Source organism: Chenopodium album, chromosome 20, assembly GCF_948465745.1.
Source record: "Chenopodium album chromosome 20, dcCheAlbu1.1, whole genome shotgun sequence".
NCBI classification, from domain to species: Eukaryota; Viridiplantae; Streptophyta; class Magnoliopsida; order Caryophyllales; family Amaranthaceae; genus Chenopodium; species Chenopodium album.
Genome location: NC_137853.1, coordinates 33,586,443 through 33,614,223, shown reverse-complemented (window position 1 = coordinate 33,614,223; position 27,781 = coordinate 33,586,443). Strand labels below are relative to the sequence as shown.

General features: G+C 35.6%; 4 protein-coding genes across 5 annotated transcripts; 1 reads left to right on the top strand and 3 right to left on the bottom strand.

Moving 5' to 3' along the window:
• Positions 1–253: 253 nt before the first annotated feature.
• LOC145598003 (cleavage stimulation factor subunit 50-like) lies at positions 254–11,107 on the bottom strand. The gene is made up of 14 exons (XM_081654290.1): positions 10,698–11,107; positions 10,215–10,298; positions 9,988–10,115; positions 9,833–9,905; positions 9,678–9,761; positions 9,500–9,586; positions 8,955–9,025; positions 8,686–8,737; positions 8,492–8,549; positions 7,122–7,222; positions 6,596–6,747; positions 6,311–6,419; positions 875–931; positions 254–781 (listed from the first exon to the last, which is right to left on the bottom strand). Exons 1-14 carry the CDS (start codon positions 10,803–10,805, stop codon positions 626–628), a joined length of 1,320 nt encoding a protein of 439 aa, XP_081510416.1. The 5' UTR covers positions 10,806–11,107; the 3' UTR covers positions 254–625.
• A 2,042-nt stretch (positions 11,108–13,149) lies between these two features.
• LOC145596601 (protein COBRA-like) lies at positions 13,150–16,746 on the top strand. Of its 2 annotated transcripts, none has more exons than XM_081652798.1 (6): positions 13,150–13,514; positions 14,036–14,112; positions 14,667–15,123; positions 15,438–15,597; positions 15,688–15,968; positions 16,078–16,746. In XM_081652798.1, exons 1-6 carry the CDS (start codon positions 13,400–13,402, stop codon positions 16,368–16,370), a joined length of 1,383 nt encoding a protein of 460 aa, XP_081508924.1. In that variant the 5' UTR covers positions 13,150–13,399; the 3' UTR covers positions 16,371–16,746. The 2 variants fall into 2 exon arrangements, with proteins under 2 accessions (XP_081508924.1, XP_081508923.1); XM_081652797.1 differs by having other exon boundaries at positions 13,154–13,514; positions 14,033–14,112.
• A 210-nt stretch (positions 16,747–16,956) lies between these two features.
• LOC145597299 (COBRA-like protein 4) lies at positions 16,957–19,265 on the bottom strand. The gene is made up of 6 exons (XM_081653434.1): positions 19,083–19,265; positions 18,871–18,950; positions 18,333–18,789; positions 18,006–18,153; positions 17,630–17,907; positions 16,957–17,323 (listed from the first exon to the last, which is right to left on the bottom strand). The coding sequence occupies exons 1-6, from the start codon at positions 19,210–19,212 to the stop codon at positions 17,043–17,045; spliced, it is 1,374 nt and encodes a 457-aa protein (XP_081509560.1). The 5' UTR covers positions 19,213–19,265; the 3' UTR covers positions 16,957–17,042.
• Positions 19,266–19,689: 424 nt separating this feature from the next.
• On the bottom strand, positions 19,690–20,625 carry LOC145597075 (putative F-box protein At5g47300). Its single transcript, XM_081653252.1, has one exon. The coding sequence runs from the start codon at positions 20,623–20,625 to the stop codon at positions 19,690–19,692; it is 936 nt and encodes a 311-aa protein (XP_081509378.1).
• Positions 20,626–27,781: the final 7,156 nt, after the last annotated feature.

Genomic DNA, 27,781 nt, shown 5'->3' with positions numbered 1-27,781 from the left:
TGATAAAATGGTACCTATATCATTGTTCTTTTTTTTAGTTTCAGTGATACATAAGATGTATTACTAGATTAGATTATTCCAAGGCGTCACACACAGTTGTCAAGTCATGTTTAATCAAGTGATTTTTCGTACAGTAGATGGTCTTGTGCCTATTGAATTAGCCCAATAATAGCTTAGGTTTATAACTCCGCTCTTTTACAGCGTAATATCATAGCATGAAGCTTTGCAAATTAGTCTCTGGTACAGTATCAATGCTTTAAGGCTCCCTTTCAAATGGAGTAATTTGCATTTGACAAACAAAAGAAAAATTCATGTTTGTTGTAGAATTTATGCAATATATAGTACAACATATATAAGCAATACAATGTTATTCTTCATACAGATACAGTATTTGGGATGATACAACAGAACAACACTAAACGAAACAAAAAGAGTGGATAATAGCAATGGAAATCATCGAGCATTTCTTTCCTGACTTACCCCCAGATTCTCAGTGCAAAATGACGTTGACACCCCTATATTAACAAAACTTAATAATATAGGATATTAACTTGGATTTTCTAGAAATCATCCATGATCAAGTGAGTTGTTTCCTGCCTTCGAAAGTCAGCAAGCTATGTATCGTTCAGAGAACCTCCTTCCAGAATCTTATAGAACGATCAGTCCCACAAGAAACAAATGCTGCCTCTATAGGTGAGTGTTCTATCCACCGGGGTGGGCCAATGTGATTTGACCGGAGTCTTGTTACCTCTGCCGTAGTTAGAGCATCCCAAACGACAATCTGTAATGCAGCAGGCTGGTTAGATGCTACAAAAAGAGGTGCAATTGTGTAAAGGTATGAAACAATTAATGGGATTTGAGAAGCCAATCAGACCTCATTCCTGGGTTCATCTATGGACAATATGAACTCCTCAGTGAAACTGAAAACAGCCTGCAATAATAAAATAATGGTTACATTAGCAAATCATGTATACTGGAAGAAGCCAAAATGGAAATTCAAAAAGTTGGAAAGAAATTTGGTTTGATAAGGGTTGGGAAAAAAAAAAAAACTTGGCTGTGTTAATGATGAGACCTTTTGTAGTTTTGTGTTCATGATTCTGATTTCTGGATATTCATACATTAGTTGTTATTTATAGGAGTAATTGAAAGAAGTCAGTTAACTTCATATATTAAGTGAATGTTCATGTATGTGATAATCAAGTCTTATCTCTGGTGCATGTATTACATGGCAACTAAAAGGTTCTCTGGATAGAATTTTCATTCTCTGGTACATGCATAGTTACAAAAAGGTTTCATCTCCAATAGTGAGACTCAACTTTGAATATTGAAATACAAAATGAGTTGTTTTTTATCTCCAATGGTGAGATCATACCCACTTCTCAATTTAGCAACTTATGTTAAGTCTAATTTTCCAAAGGTGAGACTCTCTCAGATGTACAAATGTCACTTTCAACCCATCAATTATTGTACGATTAAAAAATAATTAAAAGAAAAGGTAAAACTTAAATAAATTACAAAATATATTAGAATATAGAAAAGGGCCCACACTTTTGTCAAATGAGACTCAAAGTTGAGTATCTAAACTTAGCAACTTTCTTTTGGAGTTGCTAAGTTTAGATACCAACTTATTGGTATACATTGCAAAAAATACTCTCTCTCCTAAAAATACTCACTTGAGTCTCACCATTGGAGAGGGTCTAAGAGCCCAAACAAATGAATAAATGACTATATCAGATTACAGCTTCTAAAATACAAATCAAGAGTATTTCTTTCTGCTACCTTCTAAAACATAAAATAGGCCAACACCAACTACAGAAAGTTAGGCAGATGAGATGAAGGGTGCAGCAGTACTTTCTGCCTCACATCTTTAATGCTAGTTTGGGCAAAACTTCACCAGAATTTCAGCTCTGACAGCATAAGAGGCTTAGCATTCTACAGGAGATGTTTCAAGAAACCTAGAAGGTGAGACAAAACAAACTTAATAACTATATATTCCTTGAAAAATGATGAGAATATGAAGGACGGCTTTTATGGAGTTAAGGAGCTAGTAAACCATATGAAAAAATACGGCAAGATTGTTTCTGATGAAAGATAGGTCGGGAGGATTTCGGCAACCCTTATACCAAAAATAGTTTTTCAGCTCCATGGAGGTGTGTGGATGCATAAAAAGTTAGGAACTGGTTCAGCAAGGAGAATAAAGGTTCAACAGAAGGTACCTTTTAAGCAAGGAAGTAAGGAACAAAGTCAAATCATGAAGGCAGTGAAGGTGAATAAAGGAAAAGACTACAGATCAAAGGGGAAATAATTATCAATTGGTGGAAATTTCCCTCCATGTGCCACCTGTGACATGAAGTCACTAAGAGCAAGATTGCTGGTCCCAAGGGAGGCCCAAATCAATTATATGTGTTAGTTTTATATAAATGAGTAATTGGACAACCTCAACAACAAAATTTGATCCATGGGCCGGGTGCCTGGGTAACCCCCCCCCCCCCCCCCTTGGATCCATCCATGGCCCAAATGCATTATTTGTGAAAGGTTTGGCCATAACAACAAGAACTTTAGGAGTAGATTGCACAACAGAAAATCAGCAAGACATTAGCAGCCAGCAAGAAACTCATCGGATTGCATGTATGTATGTATTTCCAGGTTTTCAGATTTATGCAGATCAAGATGCGAAATCTGGTATTAAGAAGAGGTACTGAGGTAGTTAATAGGCAATGGTTCAGCGATTCATGTGACTCATGAATCATGATTTTCACTCATCAGAAATTCAGGATACATCATCAAAGATTCCATTCTGCATGGAAAGCCGTACATTTGACTCACAAGAAAAAGGAACCATTGGTGTGTGAGATAAAGATGGGTACTAAATTGGACATGATCATCATCATTACATTAAGTGCTTGTTTGGTTTACATCAACAAAACATGGGAAGTGACTTCCTAGGAATTGCAAGTAGGTGAGTTGTTTGGTTGAATGAAATTCAGGTGTAATGAAGGAAGTGGGACTTCCCAGAAATTCACACTACCCATAAAACGTAGGAATTTACTCACCTGGTCCCCCCATGTAAGTGGAAATTCCTAAGGGTAGTTACTTCCCTCCTTGCTAACCAAACGACAATCTGTTACCTCTGCTTGCTACCCAAATCACTCAGAAGCATAAATTCTAGATGAGTATGGTTTCAACATCAAATACTAATACTCTTTTAGGCATCTAACAACTTGGAGATTTGATGGAGAAAATTACAATTTCTGATCATTTGAACTGTTAAAATGAAGATTTTTCCTGAAACTACTGATTTCTGGGAGATTATTGAGACAAGCTTTAAGCAAAAAAAAAAAAAAAAAAAAAAAAGGAGAGTATAAATTAGGCCAAAACTACAGAAAGTTAGGCAGATAAATGAAGGGTGCAGCAGTATTTTCTGCCTTTTTCACATCTTCGATGCTAGTTTGGACAAAACTTCACCACAATCATTAGAGAGCTTTGACAGCGCATGAGGCTGAGCATTCTACAGGAGATGTTTCAAGAAACCGGAAGGTGAGACAAAACAAACTTAATAACTATATATTCACTTGAAAGATGCATGGTGAGAGTATGAAGGATGGCTCTTTTGGAGTTAAGGAGCTAGTAAACCAGATGAAAATATACAGTAAGATTGTTTCGGATGAAAAAAAGGTCTGGAGGATTTCGGCAACCCTTATACCAATTTTTCATTTTTTAGCTCCAAAGAAGTAGGAATGGTTCAGCAAGGAGAATGAAGGTTCAACAGAAAGTACTTTTAAACAAGGAACAAAGTCAAATCATGAAGGCACTGAAGGTGAATTCAGGAAAAGACTACAGATCAAAGGGGCAAATATTATCCATTGGTGGAAAGTTCCCTGACCCCTCCACGTACCACCTATGACATGAAGTCACTAAGAGCAAAATTGCGGGACCCAAGGGAGGCCCGAATCAATTATATGCGTAGTTTTATTAAAATGAGTAATTGGAAGAAGAAGAAAAAATGAGGACAACCTCAACAACAAAAATTGCTTGCATGACCAACTAAGCCACCTAGTGTTAGTGTTACTTAATAAAGCATTAATTGAATAAACATACTAAATTTGATCCATGGGACGGACCGTGGCCCGGGTAAACCCCCTTGGATCCGTCCAAGGCCCAAATGCATTATTTATTTATTTATGAAAGGCTTGGGCATATCAAGAACTTTAGGAGTAAATTGCACAACAGAAAAAATCAGCAAGACATTACAGCCAGCAAGAAACTCATCGGATTTTCACTCATCAGGAGTTCTGCATGGAAAATGGTATGTTTGAGTTACAAGGAAAAGGAACCATTGGTGTGGAGAAAAAGATAGGTACTAGATTTAACATGATCACGATCATTGTACTTGGTACTTGTTTGGTTCACACCAATAAAACATGGGAAGTGAGACTTCCTAGGAATTGCAAGTAGATGAGTCGTTTGGTTGAATGAAATTTGGTGAAATGGGGGAAGTGGGAAGTCTTGGAAATTTTCACTTCCCATAAAACTTAGGAATGTAGTCAATTTACTCACCTAGTTCCCCAGTGTAAGTGAAAATTTCTATGGGAAGTTACTTCCCTCGCTAACCAAACTTTAGCAAATTCCCATGAATTTGATTACGGAATATAATTCCTATAAAGGAGGAGGGTTACGGTAAGCCAGTGACAGCTAGTGTAAAACTTTGTCACATCAGCCACAATGATTGAGAATAGTACTAGGTTGGGTGACCTCTTGGAAAGTCCTCATGTTGGTTTATATAGCGAACCCCACTTATATAATTCCCATAGAGTTGAACTTTCACAAAACGACCACTAAACATGATCCTGAGAGAAAAGATATTGGGAGAGTGAAGATTGTTAACAAAGGTGTTCCAAAATAGTGGGATGTTTTTACTGTGAAGACTAGTACAGGATATAATTTCACTCTACATAGAATTAGATGCTACAGCAACAGTGAGCTGTTTGGTTAAGGAAGATACTAGCTGATTAGGGTTAAATAAGGCTCCAGCCACTGATAAAATTGAACAATATTGGTGTATTTTTCGACACAATACAAGCAAGCAAAAACGCCATTTTTGTCTACTATATGAAGGTTAAATTTTCATGCAAATCGGAATGTTGAGCATGAGAACGAAACAAGTTGGCTTATTGTCCAACTATAACCAACTTATAGAGACTATTCCAAAAAAAAAACTTTCAAGGGGTCAGTTTGAATCTCAAATGTAAGGAGGGAATGACGACCAAAAGTCTCAAAGAGGGAGTGTTGACAGATGATGCCTTTTGCATTCACATATCTGGATATGTTGCATGACTTGCATCTAATTAGAATGTAGTTCAAACTTCAAAGACTTCAAAGAAATAGAGAATTTGGTAAAATTAATTAGTGAACGTTCATGCATGCATTGAATAAGAGTATAAGACTAGTCTATACTCTCTAGATTTACATGGCCACTAAATCTACTAGCACTACAAAAGCCTATGCAAATGAATGTAGGAGCATCAGTGCATAGCTCCTAAAACAAATCCCTCAAGACTTATTCTTGCCACTGCCTTCATACTTCCTCCCTCATTACCTCCTCTATTTTATCCCTCCCATTCATCATGTTTAATTTGAATACTTTTTTTTTTTTTTTTTTTTTTTGAAGCAAAGGAATTTGATAACTGATTTACGCTATGATATAATTTATTTATTTTAAGCCTGAAATATAATTTCTGTAGGTACAGCATACAGTAATTGATCATAACAATTTCCTACAGGCCAAAAGCAACCTAATTGTAAAAGATGAACCATTATGATTGTTACATACTTGCACAGTCACACCGAGGTGTCCGAACAACCTCCCCCACCCTAAATTTGACTTCAGAAGGAGATTGGGAAATGTATTCTACTTAACATAACATAAACCTTAAAGGATTTTGTAAGTACTTAGTATTCAAGGAGTAAAATTTATAAGTGAATTCCATCTATTTAGTGAATTATAAACTTCAAAATCTATAAAAAAAATGTCAATTTCGAAAATAAAGTTGAGCATGCAAGTCCTTGATATTTGAGATGATGAAACAATGAAACCATTATTTCCAGATGGTGTGTATTTGTCAATTAAGGGAGCATATATTAATCCTAGTTGTTTAACTTTTTAATGTTTAGGTTCTGTTTTTACTTTACCTTTTCCCCTGAATATAAATAAGTCTAAATCATATATATTGTTAGTTTAAGTATACAGCAGACAGAGTATAATGCCATAATAATGTAGGTGAATTTCATATATGCCAAGACATGGACCTACCTGGCACCGCAATTGCGTGTGTGTAGCTCCTACATACTGCTTAACCAATCTTCCAGTGCCAACCTCCCAGAGTTTAACAGTGGAATCCTTGCCACATGACAGAATAAACCTGAAAATATTGAAAGGCTTATTCAGATTTACATCTAGTAATATCATAGTATACTACTCATATCAATATCCACTGCTGAAAGATAAGGTTGGCAAATAAAATTTATAGCTACGAAGCCAAAATTATTAGGATGAAAACAAATTTAACATCTCAGACTCAACATTTTAAGCTCATACCTGTGATCCTTGGTGAAAGAGGCACTAGTGGCTTCAGTTCCATGCGCACCAATTAAGGGCCGCACACACTTGGCACTGACACCATCCCATATTCGAACAGCTCCGTCTTTAGATGCTGTGACATACATGCCGCCAGTGGAGGAGTACCTTACCTACATCATCAAATAGGGTTGGAAAAATTAGCAACATTCACAAGATCCCCTAATATCATACTTCCTCCGTTCTTTATTACTTGACCCACTTTGACTTTTACACTATTCACCGCCCTTTCTTTGACCGCCTTTTGTGAATAATATGCAAGGAAGAATATATTCATGTAGGATCTTTTTGGATTCGTCTTAAGAAGTATTATCATAATATATAACTTTTATAATTTTTAGTTATAGAGAATTGAAGTTATTGATCGTTAAAATTTTGTATTGGCAAGCGTGATAAAAGAAACAGGTCAAGTAAAAAAGAACAGAGGAAGTAATATTTATATACCATCACCACTAAAATAGCTATTTCAATATGAAGACAAGCATACCTGATTTATGGCTGCAGTGCCAGCAATGTCTTCGGAAACAGCTGACAAGTAACACTTGAATGTGTTGATATCATACAAATGTGGAATTGCATGATCAGTACCTGCACAGCTAACACAGCATTTCTGAGGAATGTTTATGAAATTTATAAACACAAATATAAACCTTCCCACGCAGATACTTAATGGGTCATTCATAAAGTAATTCTTGGCCGGAAGCATGCTGATAAGGCAGAAATATCATGAACCTTTTTTTCCTTCTTTTCTTAGGTATCAATAGTCTAACAGAAAATTTTCACGTCATACATTAAAGCATAACTCATTCAGCTGCAACAGCAAGGAGTCAAGCCTAACATATGATAAAATGGTGTGACATTAGAAACCTTAACCAATCTAGTCTCATTCACTGTATGATTGAATCTCTAAAATATCTGACATTTGGCATGGAAAAACCATGTCTTCAAGAAAAGTGATAAAAGAAACAAGCAGAGACCTTTATTACCGTCAACTTATCACTTGCATCTTATCATGCCAGTAGTTGAAGTAAACTTGTTTATCAAAAGGGCAAAACAGAAAATACACATTTTGAGATGTAAAAGAAGTAGACCACCTGTAGATAAGCTTTTTAATAGAATACTACTGGCTTTTTGAAGGTTAGAGATTTGTCTTCACAGTTCAAGTATACATAAACTCTTATCATGCCAGTGGTATACCATCATGTCATCAAGCTCCTAAAAAAAACCTCAAAATACTCCTATAAAAATTTAGCATAAGCAGCATCAAGATACCCATACAACGTTTACCATCATGTTTCAATGAATCACGCCATACCCAAAAGCATTCACACACATAGAATAAAAAAATAAAAAATTTAAAAAAAAAAACGAAAAATAGAACTCACAGATGATTGTCCTGGTTAAGCATACTTACACATTGAGAAATAACAGATATGAAAAGAGTTTGTAACTCTCTTTGACTATTAAGAAATCATCAGTAACTATGAACCTAATATAATTGTGCACCATAAGAAGTAATAATGAGTATAGGGACAATCAGTTTGAAGTGAATATATATAGAAAGTCTGACTTTTACGAAATGATGCATGGTAGGTCGTGGTTGTATACTGTACTTGCAAGAATTGAGGCCAAATCAAAGTCTAAAGTGATTAAATATACATCTATAGCATGGAAATAATACCTTCAGAACTTTAGGCAGGTTGAATAGGACACTTCACAGGATTTTGAAGAGATCAAACTAAACATTGATGGCTTTTTTATAAAAAAATTTAACAAAATTCAGTTACAATTGTGTAAAACCACAGAATCTTCGACACACACTTGGACACTTTTGAAAGAAAATAAAAGGAAGATTACCAGCCAAAAGATAATCCCCTGAAGGATGAAATGATACTGATCTCACATTGTGAGTATCCTGCAAAATTTCAATTGCACATTGTGAGTATCCTGCACAACTTCAAGTTTCAAAATTCACAATGTCCGATAAATAAATAAAGATTCATCCTTTTTGCAATAAAATTTTTTAAATAAGACAGCAGTATGACCCAGACCTGAATGACTCTGAAAGCTCTTTTTGCTGTTGTTTTAGAAAAATCAAAAAACCTGAAATAATATAAATGAAAGAAGCATTTCAACTATGGAGAAATAAATGGCATAAAACTATTCTCACTAACAGAACATTCACGAAACTCATTAAGTCATAAATATAAACAATTTCCTTCAAGCCACTTCACATGAGCAGAAGGTAGAAAATAAAGTTTTTTTGATTGAGAAAGAAGAAATAAAGTTAAAAAGGCTACCAAATATATCAGTCTCTTACTTTATTGTATGATCTTTAGCGCCAGATATCAATATAGTATTCTGTGGATGGAAATCCAAATCATTTATTGGCTGCAATTGAAAATAGGAATGAGTAAGAACAATGCATCATAAAGCATTTGTTATTCCCCAGCCTAAAAAAAAACAAGACACCTAAAATTTAACCTTAAGCTAAGTCCTATCGTCAACCCACAAATATTAGTAGAGCCTAAAGATGCATAACCAATAGCGGCAATAGATAAAGAGCCAAAGATAAATACGGAGTGCACAAAGTGAAGTTATATAAAAAGCCTAAACTACTTAATGTGTGAATCCAACTGCAAATTAGTGTTAATCTTTTCTCATATCAATCCAAATATCAAGGTCAAATCAGGCCTTGATTACCACTCAATTTTAGCCAGTGTAAAATGCAGAGTAGACAAAGTTAATAACGATCTACCACTTGCCACGACCAGAAGTGTGCCACCACTATTTTTTTCTGAATAGCAATGTTTGAAATTTTGAAGACAATATCCTAAACAATTTCTAAAAGTCAAAAGGATTTACTTGTATATGATCATAGAATGTGCGTATGACTGGTCGAACGGGGCCATCTCTGGTCTCTGGTAGCATCATTTGCTTTATTTTTGCAACCTGATAATTAAAAGTTCATTATAGTCTCAGAAAAATTGAGAAATTGAGAACACATGATAAGGTACAGATCTATCGTGCACTGAGCAAACACCTCAAAGAGCTTAATGGATGTATCTGCACTTCCTGTAGCTACATATCTCCCATCAGGGCTAAATCTCGCACATCTTGCAATATTCTGAAATAAATCCAGGTAATCATAATTAGAACCCTCACACAATTCAATGAAAGGACAAAGAGTTGCATTACCTTATGCTCTGACACATGCCTCGTCTCATGCTCCGAGAAAGTCTTAGATGCGCCTTTAACATCCGGTGAGGCACTGATGTCCAGACAAACACATTAGCCATTATTTTCAGACTGCCTAAGTTTCTGATTTAATGCTGTACAATAAAGCAGCTTGCCTGAAATCAATTGCAGCAGTTCGAGGAACTGGGATCGACCCATAAGCTGCAGGTATGGCAGAACCAGAATCAAACAATGTGGATGCAGAAACTCCTTTTATAGGCTCGCCTTTCTCTACTGCAAGACCCTGTTCAAATCTTAGTCCAAAACTAGATGAAAATGATCATAAACATCATGACATAAACTCAATAGACATAATGCACAAATAATATTTACAGGTACAAACCTTAGAAACTAAATCAAGAAGTCGATTCGGAGGTGCTTCGACATTCAAAGGGGTCATTGTAGCAGAAGCAACTGCACTGGCAGCCTATGTTGCAAAAACAACATGATTAATATGAATAAATTACTCAAAAAACAGTACATAACTCAAACTAAACAAAATATTAAATCATCATACAATGTCATACACTCTAAGGTACTACTCCATACAAAATAACTATGATTTAATCCCAGGAATTAATTTTACATTTTCACTATAAAAACAACATAGTTTTAATTTTTTAAAAAATAACCTACAATACTAACAATAGCTCCACAAAACCAAAAAAATTAGAAAACACCCATGTAATATAATGATAAAATACATAGAAATCAACATGAAAATACCCTAATTTACTCAAAAACAGCCCCTATTCATTGAATATTTGCATAAATAATATGATAATTAATTACAAATTAGGGGTTTGAATAAAATTAGAAGGCATACCTGATTGAGATTATTGTCACGAAGATGAGCAACAATCAAAGCATTAACATCGCGATAAAGCTTGCCTTCTTGTAGAATTTGCTCAAAATTTCCGTCAATTCCCATCATACAGTAATCAATAAAAGTAATCTCACCCTAAATTAATTGAAAAAAAAAAAACCCCCCACCTTTTCTAATTAATGGATTAAAAACTACTCGTATTGTACAATATAGTACAGTAGTAGTAATCTTGTTGGTGGGAAATTTAAGTTTTTGTAGGTAATTGATTATTGAGTACAATTGATTTTCAAATTAAATAGAGTGAAAGTGGAATTTGGGACGAACAAAAAGAAGAACGTTGGCGGTACTACCGCCTTTTTTAAGAGAGGGAGTGAGTACTGAGTAGATGTAATTCGGGAACTCCCAAACTAACTCGAACCTTTTGATGAGCTACGTTATTTTTTGGGAAATTTTGTTGGGGACAACCTAATCTAAAATCAAATTAGCAGTTTAAATACTTTGAGAGTATGAGAAACGGAATTTATTTTCAAAAGAATTTCTAAAAACCTTATATTATGCATTTTATGATTGAACTAAAAGAATAAAACTACTCAATGTTTGATTATTGATAACTCTAAGACTATAGAAGATGAATGTGTGTAATTGGTTTTGAACTATAAGACTTATGGCCTATTCTGATTTATCCAAAACAACTTAACTGCACTGAACTTAATTGGAGTTGAACGGAACTAAATTGACTGAAATTAAGCTGAAGAAAACATGCTCTTACTAGTTGTGAAACTTTTGTATGTGTTGTCCGCATATTGATTGCGTTGTCGCTATTACATAAAATGATTAAGATAAGAGTATGTTCATAAAGGGGAATAGAACATAGTTAGTGGAATGACCAAGACAAAGAAAATCCGGATTAGTTAGAATCTAGTATGCTCTAAATTACCAGGTAATTTTAACCATTCCTTTAAGTCCCTTAGAATTTGTTTATTTTTATTTTTATTTTTTCCCATTTTACAACAAAATTGTTTAAAAAAGGTTATCGTAACAATGGTTGGTTATACATTTCTACTACTTGTATGATAAATGAGTCCTTTATACTATGATGAATGACTCCTTTTATTTTATTTTATTTTATTTTTTTAATGCAAATGTCATTCTCAATAAGCTACCTAATTAACATTTCAATTTCACATACAGTCAACAAAAGCCTTATGAACACATTTTTGAGCTCTTTGGCCACATGACAAAACCAAGATGATTTATTTAAATATGATGCATAAGTAAATGATGATCATCATTTCATCAATGCCCTTTTCTATAAGAAATCATGTACAACTTTTTTGATATATAATATGTGGGACACATTGCTATGGACTATTTTAAACTACTTTGTGAGTACATGGTGATAATATTTTTTATATTGAGAATTCTTGTTAATTACTACCTAACAAACTTGTCTCTTATAAATTACTACAAATTGATTATGATTTTGCAAATTACTACCTCGTGTTTAATTTTGCTACCTTATTATATACATTTTGGTGAATTTGGATTGGTCTACAAATAACATCATAATAATATATGCTAATTTAGTTATGTGCTTATTGGGGTTTTTAATAAATAATAGTAAAACAAATAATATAGAAAGATTAAACAAAAACCAATAATTAGTTAATAACTCTGTTTCTCTTATTCAAAAATTAACTCTATGTTTGGTTCATATTATTTTACATTGTATGAACTAAGAATCCAAAATTATACTTTGTATTATTATATTTTAGTTTATACTCTTTTTCTTTTTTTTTTCTTTCTTTTTGTTAATCAAGTTAAATTAAAGATGAAACCATTGTACCCTAATTTACCCATATCTCTTTTATGATATCTCCTCTTTCCACTATCAATTCTACAAAAGTTGGAAAAGCAAAACAATATTGCCATTGTAGGATCCAAAAAACTCAAAAATTAGTTCTGGTTAATGTAATGAAATTGGGATATGATATAATTTTGGGTATATTTGATTTATTTCTTGTATAATATGCTTGTCTTTTTATAAAACCCTCTAAAGATTCATTAATATCATTGAATGTCATATTCAGTGAAAGTTGCACTTCAATAATAATAATACACTCCGTAATAAACACGAATTAATTCATTGAATAATATTTCGTGATTTACAAATAAGAATTTAATGGTAATAATTCACAATAAGACAATTTTGCCGTACAGTGATTGAAAAATTGTCATTTAAATTTGGTTTTGTCATGTTACAAACCCAAACTACACGTTTCCACTAATCCTACCCCAAACTCGACCTGTTCTTGTACTTTCATAGATCAAGTAACCAAGTCAAGCTCGAAATATGTTTACTCTAATCACCGTTCGGCCCAAATCCATGATCACCCTAAGTTCGGCCCTAATACAAACTCCATATAAAAAATTAATTCTCAACTATCATGCATAATAAAATGGATTTTTTTTGGATCTGAATATCTGATAACTGATGCACAATTGCGCATAAGCACATTACAGCCAGGACGGCAGTCGGCAAGACTACACACACCGACAGTCAGTAGTCAATCATTTATTGTTTTAAAGCGCAGCCAAACTTCCTGCTACTTCCTTCCTTCCCACATACCTCTACTCTTCTTCCTCATCTACCTCACTCTTCTCTTTCTCTCTCCTCCATTTTCAGATCTTCTGGTCTAAAAATGGAGTCTTCTTCATCTTCCTGCAGCTGCAACTGCAGTAGATCCATTGCTAAACTCACAAGTTTCACCCTTTTCTTTGCTGTCCTACTTTCTTGCTCCTTTTTTACATCAACTGGTAATTACCCACTTCACTTTTCTTTTAAGTTCATTGGTTTTTGCTCTAATTTGGGTTTTTTTCAATCAAATCAATCATGTTGTTGTTAATCAATTGATTTTGTATTGCTACTGTTAATCTAGTAGGACTTCTTAATTTTTGTCCAATTGGGTGAATTTAGCTTCTGGGTATTGATGATTTTGCTTTGTCATTGAGAATTTGAGCTGAATTTATTGCCAATTTTGTGTTTTGGAATGTTGGTTGTTTTTGCTAAATTTGTACTGTGATTGATGATGTAGGATTTAATGTTTTATGGGTTGCTTTAGAAATTGGAAAATGAAAGTTAATGTGATTAGTTGAAATTACTAATTATGGAACCTTACTTTAATGAAAAGGAAAGAATAATTAAAGGTATAAGATCATTGTTGCTTTGATCTGTTAACTTGGATCAATTTGATTATATTTTATTGAATGTTATGCTTGAATTATGCTAAGATCTAATCACACTCTTTGTGTTTGATAACTGATTTGTTTTGTAGAAGCTTATGATGCACTTGATCCAAATGGAAATCTTACTATCAAATGGGATGTTATCAATTGGACCCCTGATGGATATCTTGTAAGTATTACTAGACCAAAGTTTTGTTATTTTGGAATTATATCATTGTTTTTATGCGTGACTAGATTAGTTGGTTAAAGTCTTGGGGTTGGTACCTAGATCAAATTTTGTCCGTCTACATCAATGCACTTAGTGGTTCACTTGAAACTAGAAAAAAAGTACTAAGAGTAATTTGCAATCAAGAAATAATGTAATTATATGAAGCCCTCCAAATTTCTATTTTTGCCTAGATTAGTTGGTGAAAGTCTTGAGAATTTAGTTAGTTTGTTTGTTTGTTGTCTTTTGGATGTTGCAAGGTTATGCCCGCTTTTGATTCAAAGCGTTTAGAATGCCTGCCATTTACGTGGATTCAATATGTTTGTTATCAGCCACATTATGAACAATCTTTCCTAAGCCATATACATGAGATTGCTAAATCATCAAGTTTCATTTTGTTGACTGAATTTCTACTTCAGTGAATTTTATCAAAATATGCAAACAGTATAGTGAGAAGCAAATTGGTGTCTTTTCCCCATTTCTTTCATAGAGAAGTCCTTATGCTTTGTTTCTGGCAGGCTGTCGTCACAATGATTAACTTCCAGCAGTACCGCCACATTCAAACCCCAGGGTGGACACTTGGATGGACATGGGCCAAAAAGGAGGTAATATGGAGTATGGTGGGTGCACAAACCACAGAGCAAGGAGATTGCTCAAAATTTAAAGGGAACATTCCTCATTGTTGTAAAAAGGATCCATCAGTGGTAGATTTGCTTCCTGGAACACCTTACAACCAGCAAATCGCTAACTGCTGCCGTGGAGGGGTACTAACTGCTTGGGGCCAGGACCAAGCTAATGCTGTTGGCGCTTTTCAAATTAGTGTAGGTCAAGCGGGAACATCTAATAAGACGGTTAAGCTGCCAAGAAATTTCACGCTGATGGCACCAGGACCTGGATATACTTGTGGGCCAGCAAAGATTGTGAGGCCAACCCAGTTTACGACATCTGATAAACGGAGAACCACTCAAGCTTTGAGTAAGTGGCCTGCTTATTAATCTTAGGCATTCGTTGTTTTATATTAGGCATTTGGTTTGTTGATTGACTTGGTCCTTGAACTTATGAATCATGGTGGAAAGTGCATTTGTCTCTAAGCAGGATACTAAATATAGTTTCTGACTAATCTGTGAAACTTATAACTGATAGTTTCAGATGCATATGCCAGTTCTTAAATTTATTGTTTTCGATTATTCTTTCCAGTGATGTTTCAATGGTTACTAGAGCTTATATATCTTACTGATCTTGAAATGATTTCAAAGTTTACTAATAGCAACAACATTTCTTCATGGCAGTGACTTGGAACATAACTTGCACGTATTCTCAGTTCTTGGCTCAGAAGACTCCTACTTGCTGTGTTTCTCTCTCCTCATTTTACAATGACACTATCGTACCCTGCCCAACTTGCTCTTGTGGATGTCAGAACAACATAACCCAACCAGGAAGCTGTGTTGAGTAAGTGACCTTATCAAAGTGGTTTTTTGTGGAAAAGCTTTTATATATGCTCTTTTTGTTCTGACTAAGAGGTGATAATTGCAATTGCAGAGCGGACAATCCCTATTTAAATTCAGCCATTTCAGCAGGTGGACCAAAATCTAGTAACAAACCTCTACTCCAGTGTACCAGTCACATGTGTCCAGTTCGAATTCATTGGCATGTCAAAGTCAATTACAAGGATTATTGGCGTACTAAGGTTACTATCACAAACTTTAACTACCGAATGAACTACTCGCAATGGAATCTGGTTGTGCAGCACCCCAACTTTAATAATCTCACACAATCATTTAGTTTCATGTACAAAGGATTGACGCCTTATGATGGTTTGAGTAAGTATCATCTCTTTGAATTTACTGAATAATATATTAGTCAAGTGTTGATTGATTGTAATAGTTTCTAATGATTCTCTACTGGGTAATTTGATGTTGTTTGTTACAGATGACACTGCCATGCTATGGGGAATTAAGTTCTATAATGATTTTCTTAATGAAGCTGGTCCTTTCGGGAATGTGCAGTCAGAGCTGCTATTTCAGAAAGATAAAACAACTTTTAGTTTCGAGAAAGGATTTGCTTTTCCACGGCGGGTGTACTTTAACGGAGATAACTGTGTGATGCCCCCTCCAGATGCTTACCCATGGCTACCAAATGCTAGTTCGAGACCTATTATCTCTCTTCTACAACCTGTCATGACTATCTTGGCTGCCCTGGCTTTCTTACTTGCATATGCTTAGAGAGAGACATGTCACTTCCCAGATTTCTCTTGAATCACTTGTGTGATGCACTTTCACCTTGACTTACCAATTGGTCTCGTTGCTGCTTAAAGTCCAGTGATGCACTATGACCCAGTTCAGGTACACCATTCATCGCTTCTAGAAAGAGCGTCCATTGTCTAATGAAGTGTTTGTCTAATGAAGTGTCGAAAATGAGAATCTGATGCCGTTTTGTTTAGAGATAGGCTCTTTTGTACACGTATTTATACTTTTAATTTGTATACTTTTATTTATTTATTCTTCTTAGAGTATTTATTGAGACGTGTATTTCAGTCGTTGTAACTTGTAAAAACTCTGGCCATGGAAATGCAAGTGTTATATAGAGTTGCTTGTTGTATTTGCTGTGATGCATTCAATTTTTGATGAAATTATCAAAGTTCATCTTTCAGAAATACTGCAGGATGATTTGTATTCAAATTCGATCTAAAGATACGCAGTACATTAAAATAAGATATCACAATTGTATAACCCTTTTAAATCAAGGCAGAAGCTTAGCTTAATGCACAATTACTCAAAATTTCACAAGCAACATGTCTGTGTAAGAGCATTACCTATTTAAATCAAGGCAGAAGCTTAGCTTAATGCACACTTACTCAAAAATTCACAAGCAACATGTCCGTGAAAGAGTATTACCTAAATTAGAAGAACCATTAATGTGTATGTACCGGCTACCATTAAGTAAGCGAAGGAGATCATACTGGCCGAGCTTGGAAGTGAAGGATATGCATCTGGTGGTGGAAGTCTGCATTCATCTCCATTGAAGTAAACTTTCCTAGGAAATGCCCATCCTTGTCTGAAGGTGAATGTGTCTTTGTCCTTCTGTAGAAGTAATTCAGACTGCACATTCCCATCAGGTCCGGCTTCCATCAAAAGATCATTATAAAACTTTGTACCATAGAACATACCAGTATCATCTGCGAAAAAGGAAATAGGAAGAAATAAATCAGGGAGATTTAGCGCGATTACTTTGTAACTGCTGTTAAGAGGGCTATTGGACTAAGATGCATACCTAACATGTTTGTTATCAAACACCAAATAAAGAGCAGCAAGTAATTGAGAAATGTCAGAATAAATATCATGCGGCTAGAATAATCAAAATCACTTCTGAACCTATATAATCTTTACATAAGGAGTTTTTGATGTTTATCTAGTCTTTACTAGGAGTTCGATATCAGAAACGAAGTTGGTTGCATAAATATTTTCTTTTTAGAGGCACTTACTAACTGAATGATACGGTACTACAGGCTTGTAGTCAAAGCTGAAAACTTGGGTGACATTGTTAAGATTGGGATGTTGAACCACCAATGTCCACTGAGTATAGTTCATGCGATAATTGAAATTAGTAACTGATATCTTGGCACGCCAGTAATCCTTATAGTTGATCTTGACATGCCAGTGGACTCGAATAGGGCACATATGATGTGTGCATTGTAGAAGAGGCATGTTATCCTTCCTTGGAGTGTTTATTCCTTTTGAGTGTGATTTCTTTGAGTTCATCCTACATTTCAGTCAGGCACAAAATGAAATTATATATGCTACTGATGTTGTTGGATATATTCGACACTAGGGTGGTATATATATCTATAGCTCATTTACCTGATACAGCTACCTTTGTTGTGGCAACCACAAGAACAAGATGGGCAAGGAACGATTGTGTCATTGTAGAAAGACGAGAAGGATACACAACATGATGGGTTCTTTGAAGCCAGAAACTGCGAATAAGTGCATGTTACATTCCATGTCACTGCAAGTTGAGAGCAGTCTGTTCAGTATGCTAACATTACAAACAAGTCAGATAATTAACAGATTATAATTTGTAAATTCATATCATGTTTGTGATTAGAGATGACATTTAGGGTGTTGAGGGGGATTGGGGGAGCTGATTTAGAAGGAAAGACTGAGTAATTGACAGAAATTTCTTACTGAGCGCCTGAGTTTTCCTCCGGCGATCAGTGGTGAGGAAAACTGTGGAAGGCACAATTTTTGCTGGGCCACAAGTATAGCCAAGACCAGGTCCTAGCAATGTAAAATTCTGAGGGAGCTTCACAGTCTTGTTTGATGTGCCAGCCTGCCCAACGCTGACTTGGAAGGCAGAGATCGCGGCAGTAGGGTCCTGTCCCCATGCTGCAACTACTCCACCCTTGCAACAGTTTGCAATCTGCTGGTTGTAGGGTACTCCTGGAAGCAAGTCAACCACTGTTGGGACCTTCTTACAGCAGTGAGGTACGTTGCCCTTAAACTTGGAGCAGTCCCCTTGTTCAGTAGTCTGTGCTCCCACCATTGACCATATTACTTCTTTCTTCGCCCACATCCATCCTATTGTCCACCCAGGGCTCATTATTTGCCGATACATTTGGAAGTTGTTTATCGTGACCACTGCCTGTTAAAAGTGCAACATATATGTCTCTTGTCTCGTCGTTGAGAAGTTGATATCTTAAAAGAGGAGAAATTTGGTACTTACCACATAACCATCTGGAGTCCAAGACATTACATCCCACTTGACTGTTATGTTACCATTTGGATCTAATGGATCATATGCCTCTGTAATTTTGGGGGATAAATTGAATAAGCAAACATACAAATAGATTCATTCTGTTAATAGGAAGACCATAAAATAAGCATTATTCTGGCAAACTTATCAATGTTTACAAGAATACAAGCTCAGAGCATTACCTGCACGACAAGAAAGCATCAGAACAGCAAGTGCAACATAGAGCGCGAACTTCAGTTCAGCTCGTGCAGGTAAATATTGATGCAGGCATTGCATATTCCTTTCTTTCGCAACGTGTTTTCTACACCCCATGTTCTGTTTTTTTTAGCAGAAACACTGAGGGATACTTGTGAAAAAACAGATAAAGATCATATAATATATGGCATTGGTTCACCTGGGGTTGTTAGGTGTGTCCTGAGATATTTCATGTTCCATTTTATCTACTGTCTGATTGGTCAGTTGGTCTGATTACTTCCTTTTTAAGTAAGATTTTACTGAGGAAGTGAACTGAAAACTAATTATGTTTTAGAGACAGTTGAGCAAAAAAAGGTCAGCAATATCTCTCAATCATGTAGGAAAGCTAGAGTCTACCAAAGTTAGCTGATAAATTTTGGTATGAATTGTTAGCCAAGTATACATCATTATATACCATACATTAGCGTACTATACTGATATTTGTGTTACACATTCTTATGAGTTATGATCGACGAAAATTAAACACCTGATTATAAAAAGAAAATCATAGAATTAATTATTATAAATTAAACACTAACACAGAAAAATATTACTCTAAACACGGACCAATTTAGTTCTTTCTTCACCATCCTCATCATGGTATGTCAAAATCTTCCTTTGGTTTCGCTTGTGCAGTACTAAGCTCTCCATATAAATGTCAAAATAATTATTATCATCATTATAATCTTCCAAATGTTGTATCTGGTGACTTCTGAAGTTATAAAAATACATTCTATCTCTATAAAGTACGAAAAATGTATTCTTATCAACATCAAAAATCTCCGTACGAATACTTTTTGTAAGAAACTGAAGAGCATTTGAATTTGAATCTCCAGTATACCAAAGCCGCCATGATTTAGATTTATCTCCACCATCCTCGACCAAAACCCATATGCAGGCACGATCCGAAGACATAGCGAAAATTGCAATAGACTCTCCAAGGACAAATTTAATTTTAACTAGACCTGTTTGTTTAAGAGCATCAGGCAATTCCACAAAGACAAATTCCTCAGAATCATAATCGAACGATACAAGATGATTATGTACGCCACAAGGTTTATCCTTTTGAAACCCTAACCAGTACATAGAACCCTTACAATAAAATTCATCCCCATCTCTATAACTTGAAAGGCCTCGAACGTGAGCATCCGACTTATCCTTGATCCTCCAAAGGTTATCCTTGGATGAATAAACCACTATCGAAAGCTCATAGTAATCAAAAGCAACAACCTTATAATCATTAGTAGACGGGGCGAAACCTGGCCGAAATATCAAAGTGAAACAAGGACAAGGCGGGATCGACCAGTACTTTCGAATAGAGGGATTATAATATACCATCTCATCCTCATCCGGCGTAATTTCATAAAACGCATGCATCAAAATTAATCCATAAGAGCTCCATATTACAACACAATTATCAGGAGTTTTAAATATTTCATCGATTTTTCTGAATGTGTCGATACTATAAACTATGGATTTGTAGCATTCCATGGCTATCACGTACTTGGGTTTTTTGTTGTAAATTTGAAGATGCAAAAAACTGAAACAGGAGGAATCGATTAAAGAACACCATCTTTTACAAAAACTAATCTTATTAAGCTTTTTGTCGGCAGCCTTGCTAAGATCTCTGTCCATAAATCCATCGATAAATCTGGCAATGCTTCTGCCATTGACTCAGAATTTGAAGTTCTTACGGAAGATTGTAACTTAAACAGGGGATGACAGGGTTATACTTATATTCCATGTGTATCTTATACTACCAAGTATTCAAAAATTCATTGTTTTAATTTTAGGAAAAATTGACATTTGCTACCGGCGAAAGTACCTTGCGTTACATTTGATACCCGTTTAATATTTTTTTTTATTTTGCTACCACCCAAATCTCTAAATTATTTATTTCACTACCAATTGCTTACACCGTTACCATTTCCGTTAGTTGGGTTTAGCCACCGTTTCAACCACCCCTCCCCCTCACTGCCACCCCTCTTCCACCCTCACTGCCACCCCCTCCCCCCTGCATGCCGGCGCGGCGAACCCACCCCTCTCCCTTTCCACCCTACGCAGCCCACCACCTCTTACGCAGCCCCGACCCCTGCCGGAACCAAAACCACCCCTCCCCCACCAGAATCCGCCCCCCAGCCCATTCCCCCACCGAAATCGACCCCCCTCCCCTTCCCCCTACCCTTTTCGGACTCCCCTAACACTAAACCACCACCCCAAAACTACCCAAACGAATTTAGGGTTTCGATTATGGTGGTTCTGGGGTGGTGATTTAGGGTTCGGGGAAGGTCGAAAAGGGTAGGGAGGAAGGGGAGGGGGGTCGATTTCGGTGGGGGAACGGGCTGGGGGGCGGATTCCGGTGGGGGGGAAGGGGAAAGGGGGGGTGGTTGGTTCGGGGTGGGGGTCGGGGCTGCGTAAGGGTGGGGCAAAGTGAAGGGGGGCTGCGTAAGGTGGGGGAAAGGGAGGGGGTGGATTCCGCCGGCGCCGGCCGAAGATCTGAGCACCGGCCGCCGGCAGGGGGGAGGGGGAAGGGGTGGCAGGGAGGGGAGGGGGTGGCAGGGATGGCTGGGTTAATTTTTTTTTTTTATTTTTATTTTTTTTAATTTTTTTTTTTGGATAAACTTAACGGAACCTTAACGGTTTCCGTTAAGTGGTAGTGAAATTTTAACTATTTGATTTTAGGTGGTAGCAAAATAAAAAAAAAAATTAAACGGGTAGCAAATGTAACGCAAGGTACTTTTGCCGGTAGTAAATGTCAATTTTTCCTTAATTTTATAATAATTCAACTTTGATACATAGTATAACAAACTCATATTTATCTTTTCTATTTTTCTAACATTCATTACTTTTCAATAAACTATTAAAAACTCAATTTTTTTAATACCCCAACTATTTGTCGATCGAAGTGTAACACTTATTAAAACACATAAGGAGTATTACTTTTCTGCTTTATAATATCTACTTGTATAGCTTATCAAAAAAAAAATTTAAAAAAAAAATAATAAGCTTTATTAGAACTTATTTCATCTAATCACTACTAATAAATAAAATTAAGATTAAATGGTTAATTAATGAATGCTTATTTTGTAACATCATGGGGTTACTATATTATTGATATAGGGGTTAATCAATTAGTGTTATAATGGTTACTTCGTACATTAGGTATAGAGGTTACTTTGTCAGTATTATAGGGGTTTACTCCATCAGTGTTTATAGGGATTATTTTGTTAATTTACAAGCGAACACAAGGCCTACCGCACACAAAATACCCTGATATTGCTTATGGAACTATGTTTTATTTATTTTTTTATTTTTTTATGCAAATGAAGCTAGCAGCCAAAGAAAGAAAACAAAAATAAAATAAAATAAACAACTAGTCTATCAAGGAACTATGTGAATTTACAACAATCACAAGTGTAAATTAGTGTTGTTTTAAATTTCCATTACCATATTTACACTTAACATAATAACATGCATGTACACATTATGAATGATAATTGAAAAGACCGGGCTTTTGCCCAAAACTTAGCCCATTTCAGCCAATGTATATATTAATGGAGTTGGGGCGATGCGACTGAATACCTTATTATCTAATCTGCTAAAATTGGAGAAGCAAAATCGAACCCAAGGTTATAATTTGGGCCTAAAAACAGAACTAAAGCCCAATCTGAAAATCGGGAAATAAAATGCAGTATGTTTTAAAAAAAATCTACGTAGATAAGTGTGAAGTTGAGGAGTATCATAATGGAAATGAGCAATTTCATGCATCAAGAGATTATAGCATACTAACGATATTGCTATCACTAAATGTTAAAGAACTACGGAGTAAGAACTATAAAGTCTTAAGAAATGTAACTTGTAGTGTTGATTCTTGATTGTTTGATTCCATTTCTATGATTTAGGTGTCTCTTGCTACTTATGTAGAGATTTTGAATTGCAGCCATACGTTGCAATTACTTCCCGCTTCTTAGAAATAGAATTTGTTATATACATCCGGGTGTATTGTACACCCAATTAACCTAAGGTAAGTTTTTCGCTCTTTATTTGATGATAAAATGAAAAACAAATACTCATGGATGTACGATATACCCGAGTGTATATAACAACCTCTCTCTTAGTGAAAGTTATCGTTGGCGTTTTTTATGGCTCTTTAAAGTGTGAAAATTGTGCTACAACGTTTATCTTATTGATTGGGCCTCATGTCTTCCATGGTCTTCTTTAGTTTGGGTTGTATATTTTTCAGATTGGGCCTTATTGACTCTAAAGTTCATTGTGAGCTAAGCTACATGCCTACATTTGAACCCTTAAAAGAGTTAAAGCCGACAAAAATTGAAAATGAGGGTCTGTTCTCATTGACTGAACTGAGCTGAGCTGAACTGAACTGAACTGAACTGAAATGAATATTTTATATGAGAAGGAAATTAGGAATTGAACTGAACTGAATTTCAACGTAAGAGAACAGACCCTGAGTCGAACAGATCTTTTTTGTTTCTTACGAGTAATAGAAATGCCGTATACGTTGTTGTAACTCCATGTTTGAGCAATTGAGATTTGAGGCCGATAAATTGCTACTTGTATTTTAAATAAACGGCATTACTATGTGTCTAAAATTATGTACATATCCGTGACTGCCCCACCCACACCGCTAGGGGTGTTCAAAAAAACCCGACCCGAATGTCCCGGCCCACTGTCCCGCTGTCCCGGCAACTACCCGATGGGATTTTTTTTAAAAAATCATGTTTTTGCGGGTCGGGTTCCCGACCCGGGAAAACTGCCTTCAATCCGGGTCGGGATATGGGGCAGATTTTTTAAGAAACGGGTACCCGCATACCCGAATTAAAAATTAAAAAAAAAAAAAAAAAAAAAATTTACCCTCTCACTCTCTCAGACAGTCAGACACTCAGACCCACCCCCAACCTAATTTCGTGACATTAGGTTTTCCCCACTCACCGCCGCTCCCTCTTTCCTCTCTTTCTCTCTCTCATCCTGCGGTTCTCAACTCTTTCTTCTTGCCTTCTTCGTTCTTCCCCCTCACGAAACTGCCTTCTTCTTGTTTCCCCTCACTCTCTCTCAGCGATCCGAGTTCCAGTCCAGGTAATTTCAGTCCAGCGAGTTTCAGCGAGTTTCAGCGAGTTCAAGGCTTCAGTCCAGGTAATTTCTATTCTCATGTTAATTTCGTGCTAATTGATAGTGTATTATGGTGTTTAATTTCTATTCTCATGTTAATTTCGTGCTAATTGATAGTGTATTATAGTGTATTTCGTGCTAATTGATAGTGTTTTATGGTGTTTATTCTATTCTCATGTTAATTTCGTGCTAATTGATAGTGTATTATACTGTATTTCGTGCTAATTGATAGTGTATTATGGTGTTTAATTAGATGACAAATTCATACATGCATGCTCGAATTTGTTCTTATCTTTATTTTTCATTTTTATTTTATGCTGATTTGCTCGAATAATGGTGCATTATTTTGAATTATTTCATGTGTGACCTGAATTTTAGTTTCAAGATATTATGTAGATTATCAATTCGGTATTTAGGCATTGACAGAATAAGTGATTAGTGTACATTGTAGTCTTGTACAATGTAATTTTCAGCTTTAAAATGAATGGACTGATTTATGTATGTTTGTTTTTTTACCAGAAAATGTCAGATTCAAATGACATGATGGTGACAAATTCAAATGAAACAGTTGGGAACCAAAGATCTGATGATAGTGATGAGGCAGAAATTTTGGAGAAGGCTCCGAAAACATGGCATAAGAAGAAGAGAGCGGGGAAAAAACCAAAAGCCGAAAACAATGGAGGTAAGAAGAAAAAAACCTCTGATGCTTGGGATCACTTTTGCGTGCTTGCAAATGATGTAGATCATGCTAAATGTGTTTATTGTGGAACAGTAATTGGTTGTAAAAGTTTAAATGGAACTAATGGCATGAAGAGACACACTGAAAGGTGTAAAAAAGCTCCATTTTACAAAGATAAAACTCAAACAATCTTAGATTTTGAGTCTAGGACACAGATTAATACCGATGGGACTGTTCAAACTGTTAGTGTTCCTAAATTGTGGAGATATAATTATGATGAGATTAGAAAAGCACTTGCTAAGATGTTGATTGTAGATGAGCTGCCTTTTGCATTCGTTGAACGTGAAGGTTTTCGTCAGTTTTGTAAAGTTGCTTGTCCTGAATTTGTTACTCCCTCGCGTGCTACAATTACAAGGGAGTGTTATGGTCTTTTTATTGAGAAAAGGAAGGAGTTAATGAACGTTTTCAATAATTTGTCATCTAGAGTATGTCTTACTACAGATACATGGACATCGGGTCAAAATTTGTCATATATGTGTCTTACTGCTCATTTCATTGATGATAATTGGAAATTGCATAAGAGGATCATTAACTTTTGTCCTGTTGCTGGTCATTCTGGGGAGCTTATTGGTAAATCTGTTGAAAAATGTTTGTTAGAATGGAATGTAAAGAGGGTTTTAACTGTAACAGTTGACAATGCTAGCTCAAATGATTTGGCTATAAAATACTTGAAAAAAATCTTTAATCTTTGGGATGGGTGTGTGTTGAATTCTGAGTTTTTGCATATGAGATGTGCCGCACATATTTTGAATTTGGTTGTCAAAGATGGCTTGAAAGATGTGAATGTGTCTGTTTTAAAAGTTAGAGCTGCTGTGAAATATGTGAGGTCTTCTCCTTCTAGGCTTCAAAAGTTCAAGTCTTGTGTTGAAGAGGAGAAAATCACTTCCAAAGGTCTTGTTTGCCTAGATGTTGAAACAAGGTGGAATTCCACCTATTTGATGCTTAAGAGTGCTTTAGTGTTTAGGAAAGCCTTTAAGAATATGAAAACAAAGTTCTCTCCTTACACTAAAGAGCTTATGAAGCAACCGGTAGGGGGTGCTCCGGATGATGAGGATTGGGATAAAATTCAAAGTTTCTTGCCTTTTCTTGAAATTTTTTATAATGCTACTTTGAAGTTGTCCGGATCCCGTTATGTGACGGGAAATACTTTTGTGGAGGAGATTTATGATATTGGGTACACAATATATGACTATGTTAATGACCCGAATGATGATGTTAAGAAAATGGCAATGCAAATGAAGTTGAAATTTGACAAGTATTGGGCAAATGTTCATAATATTAATATTTTGATGTTCATTGCATTGATTCTTGATCCTAGGAATAAGATGAAGTATACGGAGCACATTGTGCGTAATTCTTATGATGTTAGTAGTTCCTATACTTTGTGTCAACGCATTCAAGATGCATTGAATTTATTATATGAGTCTTATGCACAAAAAGTAGAGTCATCTTCTTCTAAACTTGCCTCTACAAGTCAAAGTGAAAAAGGTGGACAAGAGCAAAAAAAGGGTCTTAACAATGTATCTCGGTTAAGGGATAGTTTTGTAAGGGAAAGTGGTAATGATTCATCTTCCAAAGGAATGACCGAATTGGAAAAGTATTTAGGGGATAAATTAGAGCCTAGTGATGTAGATTTCGATATTTTGGTATGGTGGAGTGGACAAGGAAAAACATACCCAATACTTATGACTATGGCTCGTGATATTCTTGCTATTCCGGTTTCTTCCGTTGCTTCCGAGTCCGCTTTTAGCACGGGAGGACGTGTTCTAGATTCCTTTCGGACTTCTTTGAGCACAAAAATGGTAGAAGCTCTTGTTTGTGGCCAAGATTGGATGCGTAGTTCTAGTGTCCCTATTACTATAGAGGAAAATTTGCTTGAGTTGGAAAGTATGGAAGAAGAAGGTGATTTAATTAACTTTATCTATTACTTTATTTTACTATGTTATACATAATATATTTGATATGTAATTATTTTTTTGCATTATTTGGTTTTGTAGGAATTAAAGACTTGGTTTTGGAGCAACCAACAATTATTATTGATGAGACAATTGAAGTTTCGGATCTCACAAGTGAAACATGACCTCCAAGCTTATTTGATTTGCATTGTGGCTTTGTTCTATTATTGTACTTTGTAATTTGTGAGTTTGGAATTATGTAACTAATTACTTTCCCTAAACTTTAGCTTTTAATTAGTACTTTAATTATGTTAAGACATGTATTTGAATATGTTCATGCAGATTTTTACAAAATTAAAAAAGTGCAGCAGGTTTCTTATAATAGGCAGCAGGTTTTAACAAAAAAAAAATAAAAATAAAGCAGGTTTTTACAAAAAATAAAATCTGAAAATCTTGAATTACAAAAAAAATGCAGCAGGTTTTTTATTAAAATAAATTAAATTACAGCAAGGATAAATAGTTAAATACATAATATTAAGTAAAAAGTTAATTTAAAAAAAAAAGAAAAAAAGATCCGGGTACCCATGTCCCGACCCGAATAATCCGGGTACCCGAAACCCGGGTACCCGGATTATTCGGGTCGGGACATGGGACAAGCTATCAAGTACCCGAAAACCCGGGTACCCGGATTTTCGGGTACCCGAAAACCCGGGTACCCGGATTTGAACACCCCTACACACCGCCACACGTTTCCAAGTTTCCAATAGTGTGGAGGGGGGTTACTACAATTATACAAATCGGCTTGTGGTAGTGGCTAGTATAAAACAAACAAGTTGGTAGATCAACCTCACGAAATTCAACAACTTTCAACAACTTTGTGTTTAAC